Source organism: Leptidea sinapis, chromosome 12, assembly GCF_905404315.1.
Source record: "Leptidea sinapis chromosome 12, ilLepSina1.1, whole genome shotgun sequence".
NCBI classification, from domain to species: Eukaryota; Metazoa; Arthropoda; class Insecta; order Lepidoptera; family Pieridae; genus Leptidea; species Leptidea sinapis.
Window position 1 is genome coordinate 9,453,833 of NC_066276.1, and position 27,688 is coordinate 9,481,520.

General features: G+C 36.8%; 1 protein-coding gene across 1 annotated transcript; it reads right to left on the reverse strand.

Annotated features, from left to right (window-relative positions):
• Positions 1-83: 83 nt before the first annotated feature.
• Positions 84-27,688, reverse strand: LOC126967333 (zinc finger SWIM domain-containing protein 8 homolog). Its single transcript, XM_050811792.1, has 13 exons — positions 27,670-27,688; positions 26,434-26,691; positions 20,294-20,542; positions 18,422-18,585; positions 15,457-15,767; positions 13,201-13,396; positions 12,161-12,286; positions 11,061-11,168; positions 8,716-8,970; positions 7,947-8,093; positions 6,552-6,636; positions 5,230-5,468; positions 84-269 (listed from the first exon to the last, which is right to left on the reverse strand). The coding sequence occupies exons 1-13, from the start codon at positions 27,686-27,688 to the stop codon at positions 84-86; spliced, it is 2,343 nt and encodes a 780-aa protein (XP_050667749.1).

The following is a 27,688-nucleotide window of genomic DNA, read 5'->3' on the forward strand; positions in this document are numbered from 1 at the left end:
TGGGTTCGAGTCATCGTTCATAAATTTAATTTGTGTAATAATCCTAAAGTGAGGGTTATAACTTTGAAAACATTTCGTGTATGCTAGTATACTGGCTGCCCACCCAGTAGCGGCGGGGGCGTGGCCAGCAGGTCGCGCGCCAGCCGGGCCCCGAGCGCGCAGGCGTCGCGCGCGTGTCCGTGCGCGTGCAGCCCCTCGGCGCGCGCGAACTGCACCTCCCACCCGCACTCCCAGCCCGCACCGCTGCCGGCTGCCGCGCTGCTGCACCCCTACAAATAACAAATCAAATCAAATAAAGACAATCTTTACGCACGATTGAAGTAAAACTTAATTATAATTAACTTTAGGTAATTAACAGACACATATGAATACTTTTTTTTGCTTATCTGAAAGCTGATAGACAAAATATGGTTTTTCGTTTGCCCTTATTTGTCCCACCCATTCTAGGACATCCAGTATAAAATAACAAAATTTTAAATTTTAAAATAACAAAAATTCTTAAAAAGTTGAAAGACAAGAAGATTTAATCTATACCATTAAATAAATACTTACATTAATTAAAGCCGTGTTATTAATAAATAATTGAATAAAAATAATTAAATTATTAATATCACGCATATCAATATAACGTTGTTATTGAATATTACCGAATATGGCTCTATGGGCTCGGACCTTTGCCTGTCCGATGGACGAAGAAAAATTAACGAATGTCGCAAACGTCAGTCTGAGAACTTTTATTTATTATTGATTACAAAATAGTCATAAATGAACAAATATTACTGAGCAATTTGAAACAATTTTTTAAACCATTAAATTAAAATGGTTAGAAATTATTTCAATTGACTTTTTTCTGCCGGAAGAACTAACGTTACTTCCAAAAATATCCTGAGTTACCCCCAAGTCACGCCTAAAGAAGTTTTACTTCAATAATAGTTTAAAAAGCTTTTATAGAAAATCCCACTAAAAATAGAAAATAAATCTTTATAAATTTGGATTACAAATAGTGTAAGTAAAAATGTTTTTTTGTAAAAAAAAAGCGCGGCGTGCATGGTATCAATAGTTATTAATATTTTATGAACAGGTATGAGTAGAAAGGTTAGTTTGATAATATCCTGAAAAGCACTCCTTTTTTAGTTTTTTAAACTATTATTTTTTTTTGTTATATTTAATTGTCATCAGTCCTTAATAAGTATGCCAAATTTCGAGTTAATCCGACGTCTTGCAGGGGGTCAAAATCATGTTCAAAGATTCCGTTACAAACTCTCACTAAGTAAAGTCAATTAGTTTAAATATAAAAAGTAAGTGAAGTGATGTTTGTTTAAAATGTTTTTTATTTTTACAAGATGCTTAATGTGACAATATAAATGTTACTTTGTAAATGAATATTCGTGAAATATATTTAACGACCGTCCTTTGCTTTGTAATTTTAAGTTTGTGTTTAATTTTATGGAATTTCAGGTTTGTTTGTGGTTAATTCAAATTTTACTATATGACGGCGCAATTTAATTAGTTAGTAGTAGTTAGGTTAGTTAGTCGAATGTTGCCAACATTGACAGATGACGTAACACCGGATACTGGGGCGGCGACCATTACAGGGTATATAAGGCAGTGTTTAATTTCTCTAGGGTCAGTTTGGATTGAGGAACAAGAGTGTAAAGAGGTTGCGCACGAGCCCCACGTGTTCAGGTGGAACGTCTGTTATAAAAAGTGATTGTAGATCTACCCCGTACTTTTATTATAACAAAGCCCTTGATCTCCTCGCCCGCCTACCCACGTAAATAATGGATACTTCACAAGGAAACCCTAATGTGCCCTTATCAGAAGTGGGATATCGAGGGCTTACTATTGAGGAGATCAGTAATGACACACCGGCCCATCGAGAACAGACGCCGGAGTACCAAATGCTTGACAAAATTGAGCATCACTGATTTAACTTGGCTGCACGTTAAAGAGATCTTGCTAGCCAGATTTCGACGCTCGATGCTTATGCAATATTATTTTGATGATATAATAAAATTTCAAACAGAGACTCGCGAAACCGCGACTGAAGCTGCAATGAGGCTGTGGAATCTCATTGAACGGGTGCCAAATTTTGATGTTATCAAAGACGTTATCATTGGACTGACTATTTCTGTGTTATCACAAAAAGATTCACTGATATGAAAATGGAAAATTGAATTAAATACACACGTTATTTCTACAAGGGCCCAGGCTTTGTAGAATACTTGGCGGCATTTCACTTAAGAGACGCCTAGAAGAAGCCAACTCACACGAGTGTGGTATTAAGCGACCCCGCTTAATAGACAATCAATTCGCCGGGAGCTGTCGCTTCTGCGGAAATCGAGGCCACAAGATGGATGAGTGTCGCAAGGGTCGCGACAGTATGAAGCCGTTGAAGAAACAAATAGAGATAATTGTGACCAGTTTCACCAGCGGAAAAAGGGGACACATCAGCAGCGTTTACCCCGAGAAGAAGTCTAGAGCGGAGCTGGCCACGCGCAAGGACGTCCACGTTTGCATGCGGAGCACGGCGAGAGGTCTATGGTATGCTATCGACGTTATCTGGTGAGACGTTTATATTTCTTTTAGATAGCGGATCGGCCTGCTCCTTGGTAAAAATTACCTGTGCCGAGAAGCTTTTTGGTACTTATTGCACTAACACGGTTTATTTAATGGGGATCGGCGGAAATGTTGTTAAATGCACGAAACAAATTCTTAGTAACCGGTACTATCGAAGATATACCCTTTTCAATTACGTTTCACGTTGTCCCTGATGATGCCATTTTGTAAGCGATTATTATAGGAAGGGATGTTCTCGACCAGGGTGTTCGTGTCGAAATGAGCAGTAACAATTTAATTTAATGTAAGTTCTTAAAAAAAAAGAAATTAATTATCTCGGATATGTTATTCGAGCGGGTGAAGTTAGACCAAATCCACATAAGATTCCACTCTTGTGGATGCGCCATCTCCAACCACTGCTACTCAAGTCAGGCAATTTCTCGGTTTGGCTTCATACTTTGGAAGGCTCATTCCTAATTTTGCAACGCTAGCCGGACCTCTGTACCCCCTCACTAAATTAAAGGGCCTATCACATGGTCTGACAAACACCGCGAAGTTCATAAAAAAATTATCGGTATTTTAATCTCAGGGCCCGTTCTGAGGATCTTCAACCCCGAAGTTCCAATAGAACTCCATACTGACGCAAGCTCAGACGGTTATGGAGCCGTTTTAATCCAGTGAGTTAACAATTTACCCCGTGATGTAGCCTATTTTAGCCGCCGCACCACTGATAACCAAATCTAGATATCATTCTTATGAACTGATTAGCCGTGGTGCGTGCTGTCGAGAACTTTCGCCTCTATCTGTATGTCCAATGCTTCACGGTTTTCACTGACTGTCACTCCTTGAAAGCGCCTAAAGCGAAAATTGACCTCTATCCACGTATTCACCGATGGTGGGCATATCTGCAGGCTTATGACTCCGATGTAGTCTATAAAGAAGGGCGCAGTATGGAGCACGCCGGCTATTTGTCAGTTTGTCTAATACTGTTGAGTCAACTTAGCATCGCGTAGAGTTATAAATTTAGTAGAGCTTCATGACAGCTGGCTTCAAGTTGAACAAAAAAGAGACCCTGAGAGTGCAGACCTTATAACCAAGTGTTCTAATAGTGAATTTCCCGAGGCTACGTCTCACACGTATGACGTTCGGGACGGCATTCTATATAGGAAAGTCAAGCGTAATAAAATCACTTCATGGTTACTTATCGTTCCACGATCTCTCATCTGGACTCTTATTAACCATGTGTACTGCGAAATCCAACACCTAGGATACGAAGACACTTGACAAAATTTCTGAAAAGTATTGGTTCCCGCAGATGGCAAAGAACGTTCGAAAGTGCGTTAACTCCTGCATAGTGTGCACGGCTTCAAAAGACCCTTCGGGTGTTCAGCAGCTACGTCTGCATCCCATCCCTAAAATTTCAGGACCTTGGCACACTGTCCACAAAGACTTCACAGGGAAACTGAGCGGGAAAAGCGACCGCAAGGAATATGCTTCAGTAATATTCAATAATAGATGGGTTCGTAAAATACGTTTTATTAGAGTACACCCAGTCTTCGCATGCTGCCTGCGCGGTTAGAGTGTTAAAAAAGGCTGTTGTGGCACCTAAAATAATAATAGCTGATCAAGGGAGATGTTATATTAGCTCGAACTTTAAAGATTTCTGTAAGGAGTACAACATTGAACTACACTTAATAGCAACTGGATCATCTAGAGCATCATGGATCATGGGCAAGTCGAACGCGTTATGCGCACCTTGAAAAGTCTGCTCACCATCATAGAAAGAACAATGAAGCGAACAAAGTATGTCGTGACGAACTTAGCAATGTTCAGTCAGCATTAAATAGCACACGGTATCGAATTACTGGTTTCACAATTGTTGGGATTAGTTAGGGTAGCACTGAATGTAGACTCACCAGAACGTGCCAATCTAGACGTTATCCGAGATAACGCAGCTAGCCGAATCCAAAATGCGGCTGCGGCCGAAGCCCAGCGTTTTGATAGTGGTAGGGTGCGAGTTACACCTTTTTCAACTGGAGATTACTTTTTCATAAAATGTAGTGAGCGAAATCAAACAAAGTTGGCTAGAAAATTCCGTGGTCCCTTTGTAATAACAAAAGTGCTCGATAATAATAAGTACGAACTAAAATCCATTGTGGGAGGTAAAAGCGTCCTTAAACACTCACATGAAAACATGCGTTCAGTGCAGAGGGGTTTTCAGGGACTAACAGAGATCGCGATAGGTATGCTTGACAGTGAGGAGGCTGAAACGGCGGTCGAGGGGGGTCACACTAACCAAATCCCACCAGTTGACAGCGACAGTGATAATATCTCAATTTCAAAAATTGGCACTCCGACCGCCAGCTCTGATCTCTCAGCTGACTCGGAAAGTATAGTATAATATTATCACTATGATTAGAAATAACTAGAACAGCATATAATCTTTATTTAACTTGATTCGTGTAAGTTAGTTGGCACTACAACAGCGCCAACTAACAGTTGGTAGCATCATCACGGTAGACGGTCGTGCCCTATATAAAAGCCAGAGATCAAGTTCGAGTGGGCATTACTTATTTTGAATTGTAAGGGGTAACGCTGCCCAAATTGCATTTATAGTAATAATAATAATGACCAACCCCTTCTACATAAATAAAAAATGAAATAACTGACCGCACTCACTGCGGCGGGTGCGTCAGCCGCCAAGCGCCTGGCCGCGGCCGTGTCGTAGAAGTACAGCTGACAGTCGTCGTCGGACACGTCGTCCCTGAGCGGCCGCGCGTCGTCCGACGACACCACGGGCGAGCTGGAGTCCTGAGAGTCCGTGTCTCCGACGTCACCCGACTCGACCCCCTCCACCCCTTCACCCTCTGCAACGCTCGCTTGCATCTCCTCTTCGTTCTCGCAGAAGCCTAAATCCAAATTTGCAATGATTAAAAAACTTTTTTAAAAAAAATATCGTATTAATTAAAATATGTAAAGTTTTATTGTTTTCATCTGAATGTGTATGACCAAGTCGAGCAAATACATGCGGCACGGCCGTACCGTTCTTATTCTTATAGCAGTTCAGGCCATTTTCGACAACTTCGCTGTGGATAAAACTAGAGGCCTGAATCTTCAGTTAGCAAGTAGGCATTGTATAAAGTTGAAATTGATTGATTGAAAGGATAAAAGTAAAACTATCCACAAAAATAAATTAAACTCTATCACAAACATAACTTGTAAAAAAACAATCGTAAGTTGTGAGATCCACGTAATACCAAGTCGGTAAATTTATTTAGTCCCCACTTAATGGTTTGGTTCAAGGTTAATACACGGTCACAAGTCAGTATCGGCACCGACACTGCCGACATCCATGATGAAAAGGGGTGCATTTAGGGGTAGATATATATATTGGTTTTATGGTAAAAGTATTTATTTACTTAAGATACTAAATTACGGTCGCGGGTGCCAGGGACGCCGACTGACCTCAAAATATTCGTCTGCGAATATTAAAGTCAGCGCTGACTTCCCACCGCTGTACTGACTTCAAATCAGTTTACATTGGGTATTTTTCGGGTCAGCGCTGACTTGTCTCGAAATCGAATTCAGTTACTGACCCTGTCTAATCCCCGCTTTAAGTCATAACGTAATTAGTTAACCGAAAAACATCTTATAGTGTGGTCACTTGATATGGTTATCAATATTGAAAAACAAAAATTATTTTTTAAATAAACAGACTGTCTTGGCCATTGCACAAAACAATCAAATTCAATACATATAATATGTTTTACTTGAAAGATACATTATGTTTTTAATAAAAAAAGATGCACTGTGTTATGTGAAGGCCAAATTTATCTAGTTATTTTTAATCTAACCAATTGGCGTATTTCTTTTTTTTTTCGTTTGCATCTCATTCTCACTACTTTTTGAACACCCCTCATAAACGTCCAATACAATTCTGCATTGATTTAAACTCAATAATAATTTATGTAGTGAAAATGATTCATGCTTACCCTCGGAGGAGACACTGGAGTGGTTGCCATCACTGGGTCCGGCACCACGGTTAGATTGATTCATCGCCTCTCGTGAACTGCATGGCTTTAAAGATAATACATGATATTAGAACAAAAGCTGTTAATAAGCAACTAACCTTTTTGACGTGACAACGTCTTATAATTCGATAGAGCCGGCTGCACGCACGAAAAAACATGACTCATGCGGCGTTACCTCGCTCTGAGGCGTTCCATGTAAGGCTTGAAGTGCAAGCGAGAGCGCGGAACGAGCGACAAAGAAGCACAATCGGCCTTTGCGTTCGGCAGCGTTCGACATCAGAATAACACAGATTGTAAGAAATTAAATATTACACATGTTTAAAAGTTGTAAAACAATTGCTCAACGCACATTTATACTTGTAAAAACTATTAAATTGTAAAAAAAAATTGACATAATTGTATTTATGCGTACAAATAAATCTAACTTGATCAATTTCATTGTGATTTCCAATTACCTCCTTCTCTATATACATACAAATCTATTAAACAAATGAAATTAAAATTTTCTTTAGAAAAATGCTACCATTCCATCAGTATTTTCTTAAGACGTTGTCACGTTCAACTATCGTCAGTAAACCGACTTTACACACAACCATTTTTTTTTACAGTGGGAGGCTCCTTTGCAGAGCATGCCAGCTAGATTATGGGTAGGTACCACAACGGCGCCAATTTCTGCCGGGAAGCAGTAATATGTAAGCATTATTGTGTTTCGATCTGAAGCGCGCCGTAGCTAGTGAAATTACTGGACAAATGAGACTTAACATTTTATGTCTCAAGGTGACGAGAGCAATAGTAGTGCCACTCAGAATTTTTGTTTTTCTTAAGTATCCAGAGTGGCACTGAATTGTAATGGGCATGGCGTATCAACTACCACACGGTGAGCGTCCTGATCGTCTCCTCCCTTACTGTCATAAAAAAACTGCTTCCATTTTGGTATAAATGATAAAAATAAAGGATACCAAACATTGCACTATTGAACACGTGCATTTGTTAAATAAAATGCAGATTAGAATAATTATGACTTCTAGAAGGAACAAGCTACACGGTACAAGCTTATATTAAGCCAGGGCTATACGAAATAATTTAAAAAAATTAGCTCATGTTCTTTCCCAAGATGTATCCGTTCCGATATTTCATCTAAATAGGTCTAGTAATTAAGCTGTGACTAAAAATATAAGACATTAGACAGTTACTTTAAAATGAAACGAAATTTTACATACCTACGTACAAAAAAAACTGACTGCGTATTTATGATCTCTAATTCTACATAGAATCTCGATTATAATATATCTAATATATAATATTCATCTGATAATAAAAAAAATGTGCATATTATAATATGTATATTGATTTTACCTGGTTTGAAGGTCCTGGTATTGCCATATCTACTATGATGCGACCCCTAACTAAAAGTGTCCGAAGTCCTTGTATTGATAAATCCGGGTTTGTTAGTCTGTAGCTGAGCGACATCTCATTGTTGAGTACTGCTTGTGATGAGTTCACCTAAAAAAATACCGTTTCCCCATATTTCACACCAGTTCACGTTCGAAGTTCAATATTACAACCATATTACCAGTGGGAGGCTCCGCTCCTTTGCATAGGATGTCAGCTAGATTATGGGTACCATAACGGCGCCCATTTCTGCCGTGAAGTAGTAATATGTAAACATTACTATGTTTCGGTCTGAAGGGCGCCGTAGCTAGTGAAATTACTGGGCAAATGAGACTTAACATCTCATGTCTCAAGGTGATTTGTAGTGCAGCTCAGAATATTTGTTTTTTTCAAGAATCCTGAGCGACACAGCATTGTAATGGGCAGGGCGTATCAATTACCATCAGCTGAACGTCCTGTTCGTCTCGTCCCTTATTTTCATAAAGAATACCAAAAAAACTTATTGAAAATCAAGCACTGAAACCCACTGATTGAAACTGATTTTATATTAGGATTTATTTTTGAATACAAAAATATTTGAATTTGAACTAATGCACTAGTAGTGGGGATAGGTCGTACCACTTACCATCAAGTTAACTACTTTCTCGTCTCAGAACTTTTTATCATAAAAAAAATCCATCCTGTTCTATTGTTTCTTTTTTGATGCTACCCGCATTTACCACTGATTAATTACCTGATGAACATTATCACTCTGCTTATCCGAATGTCGGAATATTGTGAACGGACTGTGATAGAGCGGGTTAAGATCCTTGGTGTACGTGACTCCGGGCACTTGGTAGTCGTCCCACTCGAGGAAGCAGGCCTCCATGGCAGGGTTGAAGCCGGGGAACACTTCGTTCTCGCTTATCCCGTTGATATACGGCGGGTGCGAGTGAGATCGGTGACGAGGGTGTGGCGTGTTAATGTGGTTGTTACGATTCTTGGCCACCTGGAATAACGAATTGTTATTGTATATTGACATATTATTGTTATTGTTTGTAAAGTGACTTTGGTCCAGTTCAGTGCAGTCCTGTTTCACTGCGACCAATGTGATAGCCACTGTTAACTATAGCTCACTGCTAAAATTATATAATACTAGCTGACCCGGCAAACGTTGTTTTGCCATATAAATTATTTTTAGAGTTAGACCGTATCTTGGACAGTGCTTTATTTTCCTAAAATAAAAGTAGCCTAAGTTACTCCTTATTACATCAGCTACCTGCCAATAAGTCGCCGGATAAGCCGGAACAAACAGACAGTCAGACAAAAATTGTAAAAAATGTTATTTTGATGTATGTACCGTATACATATTCATAATATACATTTAGTAAAAATCGGTTATTTCAATATTACAAACAGACACTCCAATTTTATTTAAATGTATAGATAATTCACACAATATTTTTATAAATTATAGCCTATATGTTATTCTGGTGTGTAAGCTATATTATTGCAAAGTTTCATCAATTTCCATTCAGTAGTGTTTGCGTTAAAGAAGTTCAAACATACATCCAGACATACAAACTTTCACATTTATAATATTAATAGGATAATAGGTTAATATTAATATTGACACACTTTTACACAAATTATCTTGCCCCAAACTAGGCATAGGCTGTACTATGGGTACAAGACAACGACATATATAATACAATAAACTTACTTAAACATACATAAATACATACAAACATCCATGACTCGGAAACAAACATCCATATTCATTATATAAATGATTGCACCTACCGGGATTAGAACCCGGGATCTCTAGCTTAGTAGTCAGGGTCACTAACCATTTGGCTATATGGGAGATTGATTCCTTTCACGAATCTTATTAAATCTTAGGCAGTGAGCTGACGTACCTCAAGTGTTGTAGAATCTACACACTCTGCAATCTCTGAGACCTAAGAGACCTATTATTGCATATTGATATAAGTTAGTATTTAATAATTTATGGAATAATGATGAGAGTGAAATTTTAAGATGCGCGCGCATCACTGTAGCACAAAAGTAACGGGGTGAAGTTGGTTCCTAAACTTTTTTGACGTGTGCGTCATTAGTAATTTTTTTTGGGTTTCTTCGTCTATTATTAGTATAGGCAAAGGGTTCAAGCCCATACAGCCGTATTCGTCATTTAATAATTAAATGTCAAAGCCATCGTTACCAAGCCACCTCCCCATCGGTATGAAAGAGCTGAGTTGCAGATTGAACAAGTGAATAGACTCTGACGCTGAACTTCGACTGTCTCTAATTTAATATTTTTATTGTACACTTTCGCTCCAGTCTTGTTTTAAGTAACACATAATTTAATATTATTGTAATTAGTTTTTTGTGTAATTAATAATAATTTTTAAAAAGACCTTTTATGATCGTCCGACCATAACTCCATCTTTGCAAGATTTTTACAAAATTGTTCTTTCTAAAAACGTAGAATAGCACGAGTAATAAATCATTTTAATGATTTTTTGTTCGTAAGAACAAAGAAGTATAACTTCTTGCGTGCATACACACACACTATTTTTTATTATTTATTTATAATTAAAAACATTGTTCTTCATGCCTAATATAAATTTACAGTGTCATTCTCAAAAAAATGGAAAAAAAGAGGCACCTTTTATGTATTAAATTCCTCAGGATGGATGATTATCGTCGGCAATGGGTCGTAACAACGTGTTCGGTGTACTCCTCAACTAAGCTCTCTTGATATTAAAACTTCAGGATAGTACTCGAACTGAATTTATTATTACCTACTACTAATAATATGTAAGGAATTTAATATATACTATTTCGCTTAATTATAAAATCTCGGGTCGTGTCGCCGCTACGATTGTACGGTGCAGTGTGGTCGATTGACGCGAGAACCGGTCATGCAGGTGTTCTAGTTGCGCCAACACAACGCATGCAAGATTTTATGACGATACGTCACTCGAACGGTTAGCTCAGTTGGAAGATCTCTTTCCCGATATTGTCAAGTATGGGTCTACACGATGATCCCCTTATTAACTATTATTGAAACATTCATATTCCAAAACTTATACGCACCCTGTCTAGAACTTTCATATGCCATTGAGCAAACTGTTCATGTAGTGTGTCTCTCTCGTGTGGCGCGAGTCCAGGGTTTAGAGCAGCCAATCTCCAGAGAACAACCACCTGCGATATTAGATTATAATTTATAAAAATAATAATTATAGATGAAAAATAAACGGTTTGGTAAATTGTTTTATTTTCCTTTACTTATAGCATGTGTAGGACGCAAATAAAGTAAGATCTGCCATATTTTACTTATGTGCATAACCCAGCCTAGCGAAACTCTCTAAGAAAAAAGCGATTCACTCGATCGTATGAAACGTGCAGTAATTGACAGATTGGCAAATGACGGCTATAATCTTGTAAATCCACTACATGATAAGCATCTGTTCGCTTTCAAACTTAGCCGGATTATACTTTGTGGCCAATCGCGATACTGTTATTACTACTATTTCAAACTTAAGTCAAATGACTGCACGTTTCGTACTAAACTAAATTTCAATTTTTACTTAGGCAGTTGATTGGACAATTAATATTAACTTTTTTTTTTTAATGTTTCTACATTCAGTCTTGATGGCTAGCTTACAATTATGTAACTTGTCTTTATAATAGTTAAAATTTCAGAAATAACCCAACAGCATATAATTCGCTTGTTTTGCTTAGTCTCTTAGATAATTTTAAGAGAATATTTTAAAGTTAAATAAGTATTTTTATGATTTTTTTATGAAAATAAGGGACGAGACGAGCAGGACATTCAGCTGATTGTAATTGATACGCTCTGCCCATTACAATGCAGTGCCGCTCAGGAATCTTGAAAACCCCAAAATTCTGAGCGGCACTACAATTGCGCTCGTCACCTTAAGACATAAGATGTTAAGTCTCTTTCCCCAGTAATTTCACTAGCTACGGCGCCCTTCAGACCGAAACACAATAATGTTTATACACAACTGCTTCACCGCAGAAATAGGTGCCGTTGCAGTACCCATAATCTAGCCGGCATCCTGTGTAAAGGAGCCTCCTATTGGTAAAAAGATGAGATTACTAAACATATGCACATAACTATTTCTCTAACTAAAATAATAATTATTGAAATAAAAATACGGTATACAACAAACCTCATCACACAGTGAGGAGCACGCGTGTTGTGCTGCAGAGTTGCCCCCGTTGCCCCCATGCTTGCCCCCGGTGCCTCCGCCCCAGGCAACTAATGCCGCCTTCGTCGTGTACCACCAGACTATTATCTACAAAATTGTTATCATTCAATAATAGTGGCAGTGGCCAGGGCACATAGTTCGACGGACAGATGGCCGTTGGGGCAGTAAAGTCCTCGAATGGCGACCACGTACCGGAAGACGCAGTGTTGGTAGGACCCAACAAGATCGGCGCGAATACGTTGGATGAGGGCAGCGCAGGACCCATCGTCGTGGAAATCTTTGGGTAGTGACCTTTTCTGGCTGATGATGATGATGAATACTGCAGATCTGTCTTCTTCCACATATAATTAATTAATGGCAGCTCCCGTTGCGCTTCAGTTTTCAAAAATCAGCCTATTTTGTGTTTCACTATAGTGATGTAACCAATAATAACTTGTACAGTAGACTGCGTCAGAGTAAATTTTTAAAAATTTCTTTGTTAGACAAAAAAAACCTCCCATTTAAAATGCATTGAAAAAAACATTTTTTCTTTATTTTTATTGTAAATTGTCGAAAAAAATTTTTTTTTTCTGATTTTCCTATTCGTTATATTAACACCCCGTGCTCCAGCTCAATTTTCAAGATATAAAGCTCAATTTTTGGAGGTATTTTTTTGTCTAACTTAACTAAGAAACTTTCTAGATGTAATTACTCAAAAAGAAAAATAAAAAAATAGATATTCTGACGGAGCCTATTGTACAGGCAATTTTTTATTGTTGCCCAGAAATTTCACAAGCTACGGCGTCCTTCAGACCAAACGACAGTGATGCTTACACATTACTGCTTCAGGCAGAAACGGCCGTTTTGGTACCCATCATCTAGCCGGCATCTTGTGCAAAGGAGCCTCCCACACGGACACAAATGGCGCTCTAAGAGGGAAGAAGCGGCGCAAGAAACTCTCCCAGCATTTTTTATAATATTTAGTGCACTCATACCAGAATGATATGAACTTGGGTAAGCACCTGTTCACAAGCCATGACCTCCTCAGTTATGATCTCCAGCAGTGGGATAGCGTTCCTGTCGCTTCGTTTGAACATCTCGCGCACTATGGACAGCAGGTTCCACATTCCCTCGGGCTCGCGACCCCTCAGAGGCCGCAGGAGGGACGACCACTCTGCAGCCGCCGGGGGCGCGCTTGTACTCAGATAGTTCACGTCACTATAAAAAATAGCATCGATTATAATTTTCGAAAAATAATTATCAGTCAATATAATATTCTACAATCTAATTTAAAACAAAGAAAAGGTGAGTTTTTAAATTTGATGCTTGGTAAAAGTTCCCTTAAAAACATCTATCTCTTTATCACGGTTGCAGCGAACATGCAATTAAAGGTAGAATGTTACATTTCATGTTTCACAGGTCTGTACGCACCTTTAAGGTACAAAGTGAAGTGTACTTACAATCTTCCCCATACGGTATTCGGAAAAAGTAAAAAGGACAAAAAAAATATTTTTTTCCCACCTGGATGACAAGCTCGGTTTTAGTCCCTGGTACGACGGACAAAAGTCGTCTAGCCGGGAGAGAATCGGCCACTTTTCTCCCACGTACGGGACTAAAAGTGAGCTTTTCATCGAGGTGGGAAAAAAATATTTTTTTGTTGGGGAAGGGGAAATACGGAGAAGATTTAGCTTTCTCCAGCGTGCCAACTTTAAAAGTATCTTGAAAACTTGCAATATTATGTTATATTATGACATAATTAATTATTCAAGACAGGTTTACTGTTCAACCATGACCATATTTTTTACATTTTCGTTCGAGTTAGAGGCTCACTTATTGACATAATAATATGATCATCTCATCAATGAAGACATGAAAAATTATATACTGACAAATAAATTTGCTTTTCTTGAGAGCATTTTTGTAGAAAAAAGGACAACCAAGCTAAAAGCTCATCTGTTGTAATAATAACATCAGAGACTTAGATAATTTATAGTCTATGACAGCTGTGAAAACGTCGAAAAAAATTGAGTTTAGAACTGACCTCTATTCCAAGCAATTCACACACACACTAACACATAGTGACATACAAATCACGAGTGTAAGATGTAGCTTGGTACGCACACTAAACTAATATTCCTGGCCTGTTTTAATCGGTTGTCTAACAGCAAGAGAATATATAGAGGTATTAGTTATCTATGATCAGAGGATTCACAAGAGCGTTGCCGGTCTTGCAAGATGGCGCCTTTACGATATCCTTTCATATCAACCTGGATACAGGGCGGAATATTATTTTTTGTAGCCTCTTATAATACAAATTATCCTAACCACCGAACTTCTACATTCCCATCACCTGAAAAAGGACAAAACAATGCTAAACACCCAGACGTAGAGCAAAACGTTGTTAAATACTCCAGCGGGAATCGAACCCGCAACCCATTGGTCGATTGTCAAACATTTACACCTGCGCGACCAACGGGTCCGTCGTGTTTTAATATTACAATTCTCCCGCCCAGTTAGTTCCCAAAATACATTCACACTCACAGACGGTCAAATGTAGTTTTTGCTTTGATGCATGCCGAGATCTTAGGGATTTGTGATGGATCGTCAAACCTACGAAACCAAAAAGGCTGACAAATTTATTGAATGACTTAATTTCACTATTAGTATTAGTGAAAATTTAAAACTTCTTTTACTTAATGAAAAAAACACACAGTATATATATAACGTTATAAACGAACAAAGAAAATCTCTAACTGTATATATCATTTGTATAAGCACAAATAGTAGTGATTACCACTGTTATTTTTTACATTTGTGATTGTTTTTTTACATAAGTGAAGAACTTTGACTGTACGCGGGGAGTAAATCACTCAGTAAATGTGTTTATCTATACCCATTCTTTAAATCCTCTATTAAATATTCTAAAACAGCTTATTGCCATTATTAACATTAAAACACCTCATGTTCTAATAACCATTACATCATCCAAACGAGTGTTGTAATGAAATTCAGTACAACATTACAACACCCGTTCCGATGATGCAAGTAATGGTTACTAGGACTGGCTTTTTTTAATGTTAGCAGTTCTATCTAACCGTTTCAGAATCTTTTATAGAGGATTCATATTATGGGTGTAGATAAAAGTCTTGTATGAAACTGTTGATAATTAGGTATTAAAACACTCATGTGATACTATTCTATACTAATCAGTGTTTTAATACCCTTTATTACACAACAGTTGCATAAATAACTAATATAATTACCAAAAAATGCTTTACCTGAAGACAATTGGTGTCGGTACACAAAACTTGACCAATATCTTATTAATGTTATTATGCAGGGTCTTCTCGTCTAGGAACCATGAGGTGTACTCGTAGGCCGAAGCGCCGGCTGTCGGGTCGGGTGCCCCACAGGTCGTGTTAATCTGGTTAGGTTGCGCCGACAATAGTTCGTCCAGTATCTTTTGAGCTGTCGGCAGAACCTGTCTCGGCAACTCGGATATGAGGTATTGTGCGAACTTTTGCAATTGATCTCTCCGTAATCTCTGGAGAGACTCCGACACTGGAGCTCTGAGGCAAACTTGCGTGGGCTGAAAGAAATTATTTATGTTGACAATTGTTAATATAAAGTGTGACGCTACAATGGCGATATTAAACATACACACGGGTAGAACTAGGTATCATAAATAAAACATTCAAAAATAAAATACATAATTCACACAAATAAATCAATCATAATATCATTTCGGAACAACCTGTAAGAAATCTAGTAGCCCCGAGCTAGCGTAGTAGTTGCGTAGCACTTATGCGACCACGTAAGGGTGATTTTAATTTTGTTTCCTAAATCTTAATATGTGACACGTTGTTTGTCCGTGATGGACTCCTAAGTTAAGGAACGGATTTTAATGGGGATTACTCCATGGAGTGCAGTTTGGTCCAACTTGAGAGATAGGATAGTTTTTATTTCGATTTGGGACCCATAATTATTTTTATTTTCAATATTTGTTTTGTATGGACATATTTTCTATGAGATAATTTAGTGACGCACGGTTTGACAGTTCTGCTGTGAAACAGTTACATTATAACAACAGGGAGTATGTTTCACGCAATAATTCTTGATGATTGTAATGAAATATTATTGACAAATTCATAAAAAACTGTATTTTATTTACTATGAACAGAACAACGTCTGTCGGGTCAGCTAGTATTAAGTATTTAATGTTTCTTTCAAAATTTAAATTATTTACTTTCAATTTTAGAATTAGCTCTATAATTTTTCTCGATAGGTTAATTAATAAGTTTGCAAATTGTATTCAAAATTATGGATGTAGTCTCATGTATGGATGAATCCGAAATAAATTATTATTATTATTACATAGCGACACGCTGTATAATAACGTTATGTTAAAATCATTATCATCACGAAATCACGGCTGTGTTTCCTATGGAATAGACAGAGACTAGACCATAGTCTAGAACAGGGCCCTAGCCCTTACATAGACATGGCCTCTTCCACTAGCACCATAAAAGTCTTTAATTATTGGTATTTGTAATCTAATCTGATCATGGTTTTTATGCGTAGGTCCTTCTAGTGTTATTAATAAAAATTGCAACTACGTAATTAAATAAATGATAATAAAAGGGTTGTTGCAGTACCTACTTAATAGCCGTAACCGAAATAATAGAGAGACCAGCGCTGATCATATCACCTGTGGGGAATGTCAGTATTATGCTGAGGTGAACTCCAATTCCGCATGTTAATATAATTTAATAAACAAGTCTACTTTTATACTAGGTTTAAGGTGCAGATTAAATGATTTTCTTTCTGCTTCAGATACTTATCCGAAATAAAACTTTTAACAGTAACCATAACCGAATCTGATATACGGCCGTTTTCAATAACGTATCTCTAGGTACGGATATATTGCTATCACCGTTTAATGACAAGATCTTATCTATCCATAGTTATGTCAAAATATATTTATATTACTAGTGATAGTCCAATGCTATCTGTCGATAGGTTATTGAAAACGGCCGTAAAAGTGTCTAATAATTTTGGATAGGGGGGCACATATATTATATATTCAATAAATAATATTTATATAATACATTTTTCTTTGATGACTTTATTTTTGCTAAGGAGCTACTTATGTGACTAATAGTCATACCAACTAAAGCCAAATCATAATCTATTCGTATTTTAATATAACAGTTCTTTCAAAATCTAATTAATATCCATAACTGAAACTTTCCCAAACTAATGGGTAATCTGAGATAGTTTTATATGACAAAAAAATATTTGTACCTAGATCTGTAAACACATCCAGATCCAAAATTTCGTATCCATAACATTCCTATAATAATGCAATATTGAAACCTGTAGAAATTACATGATTCATAGATCATTACACAGTATTTAGTTGTTTACACAGTAGGTACAAACTAGTAATTAATTTGTTTATTATGACCACAACTGTCCTAATTAATGCAACATGAATCAATGGATGTATTAGTCAATAAACAACGTTACTTGATTGAGTCATTATTTAAATATTGCAAAATATGGTTGAGCTTTGTTCAAAAATGTGTTTAATCCATACACAAACACAATAAAACTAGCTCACCCGACAGACATTGTTCTGTACATAATAAATAAAATACTGTTTTTTTATGAATAATAATATTTCATAACATCGAGAATTATTTCTTAAAACATTCTCCCTGTTGTCAAAATGTTTCACAGTAGAACTTAGCAACTAGTGGGTCAATAAATTCTCTCATAGAAAATATGTCCATACAAAACAAATAATTTTTGGAAATAAAAATTATTATGGGTCTCAAATCTAAAGAAAAACTATCCTATCTGTCAGGTTGGACTAAACTGCACTCCAGGTAGTAATCCCCATTAAAATCCGTTTATTAGGTTAAGGGGTTCAATGGAAACAAACATCAGGACACTGGATATATATATATAGTAATTTACCCACAAAAATTCTTGTTTTTTTTTTCTATTTTTGTGTAAAAATCTTAATGCAGTTCACAAAATACATCTACTTACCAAGTTTCAACAGTATAGTTCTTATAGTTTCGGACATGAATAATCTATAAGGGTTCCATTTTTTGCCAATTGGCTACCAAACCCAAAAAAGATCATGGTTGCCATTTATAAATTCCGAGCAAGACCCCCTCATAAATCATGAGTGCCTAGTACATAATACACATTATTATTAGATGTATAACATACCAAATGTATTCTGAAGAGGCACACAGCAACAATATGCGAACACCAATGAGCAGATGACGAGCAAGTACAGTTGCATGAGGAAATCTTCTGTCTATCAAATGTTACTGCCACGTTGAATTGTGACCTTGCCATTGTGATGTAGACTGTAGCCGATAAATGAAATCCTGAAAATAATACATACTTGGTATGAGTACTTACATTGTTTATTGTTACAAAACTCGTTATGAAACAATAACATAATATTATATTTAAAAAAAAAACATAGTTATAATATTACACAAATAAAATTGAAAACAAAATTTTGTGAACAATGTGGGATTCGTACCCGCGACCTCTCGCGTCGAGTCCCGCATCGTTCATAAATTTTTGTTGTAACAAATTGTTGAGAATATAATATTTGTTATTTTTAAAGTGATAACCATCGCTTCTGGAATAAATTTCTTGAAATTAATATCAGAATTTATTAATCCCAATGGGTTATCACTTTACAAATTACTAATAGTGTTAAAATAAACCTAATATTTTATTTGTATCAGTTAATAGTCATTACCTTGAAGACATTGTTTACTTATATACTTAACCTGCAGATTAATTTATACCTTTTTACTTTATTAAGTTTCTCTTTTTTGTGATTCAAAGTTTCAATATCAGCTCTTTACGCCTGAAACACCTTTACCTAGTTCAGGCACAGTCTTAACTAGCTTTTAAGTAAAACTTGTACTATTATTCTTATTTTGTATATTAATAATCTCTTGAAATTGACTTTAAAAAATAACAAATTTGAAAGGGCGACATCTCAAGTCAATTTCCGAATATGCAAATATTAGTGTTGTGCAGGTTATCAACTGTAAAGAATAATAGATCCTGTAGATGAAGCCACAACCTGAGAGTTGAACAAGACATACAAGATTTATCAACGATACGTCACCCGAACGGTTGACTCAGTGGAAGAGCGATCGCACGAAACGCGAGAGATCGCGGGTTCGAGTCCCGCATCGTTTATAAATTTTGTTTTCAAATTAAATTTGTTTAATACTTATTATAACATTTATTCTAAAAATAGGTATATATGAGAGGCATATAGCAACAATCTTCTGCGGGGCATATAGATGAATAAAAATTTAAAATAGAATTTGTGTCACGTAAATTTAAAATTGTAAATGTATTACAAGTACAAAATACAATTCTGTATAGTATTTAATATTACATAAACATTTCTAAATAATATTATTTTTATAATAATAATAATGGAAGCTTTAGCTACACACCCAATCATGATATTTTACAGACCATGGGTATAATGACCCTTATTCATAATAGTCTGCCAACATTCTTGTTAGCCTCTGGAGTTGCAAGAGAATGTGGGCGGCGGTAATCACTTAACACCAGGTGACCCGTACGCTCGTTTGTCCTCCTATTCCATAAAAAAAAAACTTAAAGCATTGCTAATTCTCACTTTGTCTTCTTCTATTGACATAAGTCAGAATGTGAAAAAACACTCCTTAGCGGCTGTTTAAGGTTAGCGGACCATTATGAATAAGGGGGATAGAGAGTAAGTTCTTTTGATTTTTTAAGAAATCATTTAATTTCTACCGATGAATCACAAGATTTCACCAAAAAAATTTCACTTCAGACAGCTGAGTCTTTCTGATTTATATACTGGTACAGAATAATATTCATTTTTTATGAATGTAAGGGATGAGGCGAGCAGGGCGTTCAGATGATAGTAATTGATACGCCCCACACATTACAATGCAGTACTGCTCAGAATTCATCAAAAACCTTTCTGAAACGATTCTGAGAGGCACTACAACCAGCACTATATTCATAATAGTACAATAATGTTACTTCAGAATAGTATAATAATCTTACCAATTTGTAGAACATCTTTGACCGCCTTTTCTCTGAACAAATGTTCCCCCTTCTGAAACTCGTCAGCTGATCCGTTAGCGAGGCATGAGTACAGTCTGATATCATCTTCGCTGTCAGGGAAACTCCAGAAAGCAATTTGCAACTGAAGCTGTTCTGGCACTGGTGGGTATACATGTTCGACCAATTCAAACGGAATGTGACTGGCGACACACTTTGCAGACAATTCACTCAATGATAACACTGTTTTCTCTGTGGAAATTAAAGTTTTTATGAATAAATTATTTGTTAATTTTTTTAAGGCAGATTTTGATGATTTTTATCACATATTACACAAGTTTTATTATATTTGGGTTGGCATTGGAAATTTGCATCCAGAATTTGTGGTTTGTATGGGTTTTATTTTATGGAGGTTGTTTGGCACAAGTAATTTTTAAAGTTTAAAAAAAAACTAAGCATTGTGTGACAGTGAAACGGAACGTTTTTCAACATTTTGTTATGACTTTTCTTGGGACTAATAGAAGTTATAAAAAAATATTAAATTAAAAAAATAATCTTTGTTTCATTTCTAAGTTATTACAAGTAAACTAACATAAACTCAAACTAAAAAAAGTTAAATAGAAATAAAAGAACTCCATTCCGCGTTTGGGGGTTGAAGGTGGGGCTGTATTTATCCCTTCCGCCTCCTCCACCCCTAAACCCTTAAGGATGGAATTTCTAATGCAGACCCAATATATAACATTGACATCAGTAATATAGAATTATTAAATTATATATTAATTATGTAGTATAGCACTACATACTACTAATATGTACATATACACAGTGTTTTTAAAGTAATCAAAACAACACTAGTTTATCAGTTACCAATATTAAACAGATTCATGAGAATTTATTTAAAAAAATGTGTTTGTACAATTCACTGGTAATCATAAATCGCTAGGCAAACTTCACTTCGCGAATATGGCACGCATACGAACGTTCCTGGCCCCGCGATACTCCCCCTACTCATCACCGACACAATTCGTATTATTTATTAGTTAGTTAGTTAGTCAGAAAGCATCACACCTTTGCCATTGAGACGTGCATTTTGAGTCACTTTTACTTTTTATACAATATATTTACGATTTCAAGTGCGTGTGGTGTCGCACTAGAATAGCACCACCCCATCTCCTCCCGTGGGTGTTGTAAGAGGCGACTAAGGGATACAAACTACGGAGGATAGGCAGCAGCATCTTTCGTTAAGAGCACACCATCTACTGCGATCGCCAACCCAAGCGTGGCGATTATGGGAAAAAAAAAATGTCAGACACTATAAGGCCCCGGCCCCCAGTCCCCGGCGACCTCGCTCGTGGTGGCCACGGTAGCAGCCACATAAGCGACAGGGCAGGGGGTGCTGAGAATCAACTGCGAACCAACGAGAAGTTGGAGGAACTGGAAGAGGCTGTGAGCAGATTACGATGGCATGTCGTAGGGTTATCTGAGTTAATCCTAAATTCCGGACACATGCTCTACTTCCGGGAGGGCGACCAACTGTCCCAGGGAGGTGTCGGCTTCCTCGTTCACAAGTCTCTCGTCAACAACGTAACTAGGGTGGGACCGTGTCGACTAGGGTAGCGTACCTATTTCTCAGAATTACTGAACGGTATTCGTTGAAGGTCATACAGTTTTACGCTCCGATTTCGACACACTCAGACGAGGAGGTGGAGGCCATGTATGAAGTCATCTCAACAGACATTCACACTTCATCATGAGAGACTTCAACGCAAAACTGGGCAAACGAAGTGGCGATGAGTTGAGAGTGGGGCAATTTGGTTATGTAAATCGGAACCCCCGAGGCCAGATGCTGACTGACTTCATGGAGAAGACTCTATGAGAAGAAGAATCTCTCTACATGATGAACTCCTTCTTCATGAAGCCAGAACAACGCAAATGGACTTGGATCAGCCCCGATGGTGCCACCAAAAATGAGATCGACTTCAATATGTCGACCAAAAGAACAAAGCGCCGCAAGCATGGCACAGAAGTATAGTGGTGCTGTTCTTCAAAAAGGGCGAGAAAATGCTTTTGAAGAACTATAGGCCCATGTCACTTCTGAGCCATGTATGTAAGTTGTTTTCTAGGGTTATCACGAATCGTCTCGTGCGCAGGCTTGACGACTTCCAGCCTCCCGAACAAGCCGGATTCCGAAAAGGCTTTAGGCACAATAGACCACATACATATGCTGCGGCAGGATATACAGAAGACACAAAAGTATAACCAGCCACCATGCTTGGCGTTCGTGGACTATGAGAAAGCAATGAAAGATGCTGCTGCCCATCCTCCGTTCAGACAAGGCGATGTCATATCGCTATTCACCGCTGCGTTGGAAAATGTCTTTAAGCTTCTGGATTGGAACGAACTGGGCATCATTATCAACGGCAAATACATCACTCACCTTCGATTAGCAGACCAAATCGTAATCATGTTAGAGACCATGGAAGACTTAAGCCATATGCTCGATGGCCTCAATACAGCTTCCCAAGGAGTAGGTCCAAGACGAAGATCATGTCAAGGAAACTGTACTCTCGAAATTCTTGAGGAGTACGTCTACCTTGGACAAACAATCCAGTTAGGCAGGCCCAATTTCGCGAAAGCTGGGTCGGGAAGCTCCGTAAAATCTCGTCCCAAATATCACAGTGTCTGAAGACGAAGGTTTTCAACCAGTGTGTGTTGTCAGTGATGACTTACGGTACGCAGACGTGGTCGCTAACTATGGGCCTTATGAGAAAGTTCATGGTCGCTCAGAGAGCAATAGAGAGGGCTATGCTCAGAGTTTCCCTGCGAGATCGAATCAGAAATGAGGAGATCCGTAGGAAGAACCGAAGTTACCGACATAGTCCAAATGATTGCGAAACTGAAGTGGCGTGGGCAGGGCACATAGTTCGATGTACAGATGGCCGTTGGGGCAGTAAAGTCCTCGAATGGCGACCACGTACCGAAAAACGCAGTGTTGGTAGGCCCCCCACAAGATGGACCGACGATCTAGTCAAGATCGCCGGAATACGTTGGATGAGGGCATCACAGGACCGATTGTCGTATATATGTGATATATTCTTGGTCTTTTGCTACCCGTGCCCAAGTTCAAAGCTACAGGATCAATTTTAAACCCAGACCAGAACCTATACCAACACATGGCACGGACGAAAACATTGAATTGGATGAAGGTGTTATTGATTCTGTCACTGTAAATCAACATTTACCACTTTGTGCACATTCATCAATATTAGGAATGACGAAATCAAATTAATGCAAAATAACTCAAGTTCCTACCATGAAAGTCAATTTGTTCCAGATTATTTGTAGTTGAGATTTTGTTCTGCTACTCTTGATGGGTAACATATTATTTAGTTACAAAGAATCCACTTTACATTGGAGGATATGTGAATGAGGAAAATTTTTGTTACTGGGGTGGCAACTGAAGACAAATAAAGCAACAGCCTTTACATAAACCTAAAGTTACAGTTTGGTGTTTAGAGTATGCTTCTGCCATCACAGAGCCTTATTTCTTTGGAAACCTGTGTATATCAACATTGTGAGAAGTTTATATGCTATGTTTCTGCAAGAATGTGATTCTATTTTTATGTGTCAAACAATAATAGAATTGATAAATGATTTTGTAAAAATGTACACAATATTAAATTTCTTAGTAAATGCATATGTTTTGTTATATATTTTATTAATTGCATGTGATATATAAAAAACCTTTTGAAGAAAACTCTTCATTAAGAACAATAAGTAAACACTTACGGCCTTACAAATATACTTGGTATAAAGTTATAACTCAGCATAAACAAAGAATATGCAAAATGTTTACAATATCGTTGACAACACTGTCAATAAAATGATAATAATGAAGTTTTCCAAATGACAAGCTGCCTTGCAAATAAACACGGGAAACATTATACGTCCGAATTAACCAATCATAAGTAAAATGTCTAATTGTAAACATTTTGAATTTTCTTGGTTTATTATTAATTATAACTATATGCCAATTTTATTTTTAAGGTCATTATTGTTCTTAATTACTTATTCACCATTTTAGTTTATTAAGATTTAAAACTTAATTTTATCTAACACATAAAATATATTAATTGATTTTATCATTCAGAACAATCATAAGTACATTCAATAAGAGACAATTGCACTGATGAAAATGGAATATAATATTTACAATGAAACATAATATTGAGATTACTTATATTCAAAATTACTGGCAAATAAAGACAGATATAGACTATAGTCTGCCTATAATTAGTGGTAAAGTACTATGAAGGTGTAGCTATTCCGTATTTTTACATGGGTTAATTGTTATACTTCAACAAATTCAATATAGCTTTTTCAAGTTTCTACTATGAGATAACTAACATTATCAAAGTAAATGCTAGAAAATGACAATTTTTTAATGGCCCTATCAGTAATGAGTTTGTTGCGCCCATTCTTCTCAGATCTGAGACATTCTCTTTGGAATGGGTGGTAGTTTTTGACTTTCCATAAGTGATGTCACATCCTATTTTGAATAAAAAGATTTGAATTTGGCAGTAGGTCAAGAGGACGCTCCCCTATGCGCTGGACAGACCAGATCAAAGCCCTAACCAATACTCCCCTCAACACCTGCCAGAGAAGCAACAGCCTGGGTTAACTGGCGTAGAATCGTTTGTCGTTCGACATGACCACAACTGCTCTGTCAAGAGTAATCAGACGAAGAAGAACTTGAATTATGGGCTACTGTCTGCAATTTGATAACTATGGAGCACCTATTTTGAGTGGTGGAGTGGGCAGTTAAGCTAATCCTGCTCCTCCAAACTCCTCAAGGTAGATTATAAAACCTCTGATGTCACCATTATCTCAGGGAGAGAACTCAGTGACCCCAAGTGTTTGGCCTGGTATATGATCACACTCCTACACTCCAGAATTATGTGTGTGGCTATCTCATCTGCCTCTATGCATACAAATTTGAATGGTCTTTGTAGACTTGAAATACTAAGGTGAATGTGTTTTTTTACATGGTATAAAATGAAGTTTTATTTCCTCCTTCATTGTCACACCCATCCTGGCATCTCTCCCCAGTCCAGCCATGTCTTTCACAGAGTCAATGTATGTTTTGTTTAGGTATATTTTGTGTATACTAGAATTGATGTATACAAAACAAAAGTAAAAAATATTTATATAACCCCAACGAGTATATGTATGTATTCAACCCCAATATATATGTATGTTTCCTACATAGTGTTATGTAATTGTTATATGTGTGTACTGTTGATGTATCATTAAGAATAAATAAATAATTTCTTTTATTTTGTTTATGTTAAAAACCAACCATAATACTACAACTATGTCCTATTATTGAAATTTTATTATAAATTCACAAATTACCTTTTTGACAAGTTAAAAGAAGTAGATAGATACTGATGTGTGTGTGTTTTTTAGTTTATAAAGATAGTTACCATGATCATAAATATTTATAAAGCTGTTAAATTACATTTAAGAAATAAGTTTTTTTTCATATTTTATCAAAGAGTAAGTCCTTCATACTTAAATGTTATAAAAATAGTTCATTTTGATTTGGGTCAAGTGAATATAACTAGCCTCCATCTAATTCAGCATATAAAAACAAAGTATTTTAAATGATAGTTTTTAATAAAGTTAAATTTAGTAAACATATATAAATTAAACCATTTATCATAATATCATAGAATTTCTGTTCATTTCTACTAATCAGAAAATTCAGTCATAGGTCACAAATATTCATGAAAACCAGAACAATGGTAAAAAAAAACTATAAACAAGAGAAAGAGACAAAGAAAATGCTACAACTATAAAGGTCTTTCAAGCATTGATATTATTAAACTGCAAAGTTCAGTCAAAGGTAAATGACTTTAGAGCACCTGTTCTTTATGTCAACACATATATACTTACATATATAGTACATCACACAAACACTGCCAAATCACAAGTATTTTAAATAAAACATGCCTATCACTTAATTTGACAATAATTTTAATAACCAGTTCACTACTGGAAAATAATTAAACACTGCATTTATTTTAATAAATTGATTTACTATATACGGGCGGAACAAAGAATCAACCGAGTTACAATACCTTGACTGGCTTTTTTCGTAGGACGCGCCCCATACGAGTTTGGTATATTAGGTCGTCGCCAGCCTCGCCAATGATTGCAGAGGCTCTCAGGTTCAGAGCTCCAACTACATAAAGAGTCTCCTTCAAACCGTTCTGAGTCTTCAAAGCTAAAGTGGTCACCCTCCTCCCAATCGAGTAATGGCGATCCCACATCGACTGGGACTGCTGGTCGTCCCGACTTTCCATTATTATTTGATGCCCCCGCCACTTTATCAAATTAATAGTATATTTATTTATAAAATTCGCTGCAGGACTTCAGCGAATTACACCAAGGGATACCACTATCACTAATTATTATGCATACTCTCAGATAACAAAAATGGTACGTAATTGGTTTACTTAGTTTTCATTTTTAAGATGTGGGAAATAAAACTGCATCACAAGCTGAATTATTATAACACTTCTCAGTCAGAAATTGTTTTAACAAAATAAATTCCAATGGATCACAATAGTCAATAACAAATATGGCCGTGTAACGCGAGTAGGTACAGAACGACTGAGCTCCGAAGTCTGTCCGAACCAGTCCGAACTCCGAACCAAAGAATATTTTTACTGCTCCGAACTCTGAAGTAGGTAGTTTTGCACTTGCCGTGAAATAAGCGTGAAATAGAGAGACGAGAGTTGGTTTTATTTTTTTAGAGACTGGTTACAAGACCAACGGCTTGAACCAAAATACAATAATTTAAGAATATTTAAATAATTTTTCAGTACACTTGATTACAAAAAAAACCCCATTAGGTTTAAGGGCGAAAAAATCTTGCTGTAGGTAACACTTCTGACGCTTCACATCGGTAGACGGTACTTATCGCATTACAACTGCACTCACTGCATAGACGCTAATAATGGTTGAAATTTTATATTAGTTAATAGTTAACTGATTAAAAAATATATCGATATTATTATTGGTTGAAAACAATGACGTTCTATACATATAGACAATGCACCTCATACAAAATCAAAGCCGAAATATGGCACATGCCACAAATGAAACCATAATAACCTTCGACTGCTATATCTATACATTTCTGCGTTTACTCCGGTTGTTAAAAATATAATTGGTGAATAGGCAGCAATGTAAACACTATTTCAGTTTCAGCTGCGTATTTTAAATTTAGAACACGATTTGGACAGTGGCATCAGTGGAGTAGGTAGCATTTAGGTATTTTTTTTTAAAACGTGGGTTGCTTTAAGTTTTACGTTCGTCACTCTGTCCCAT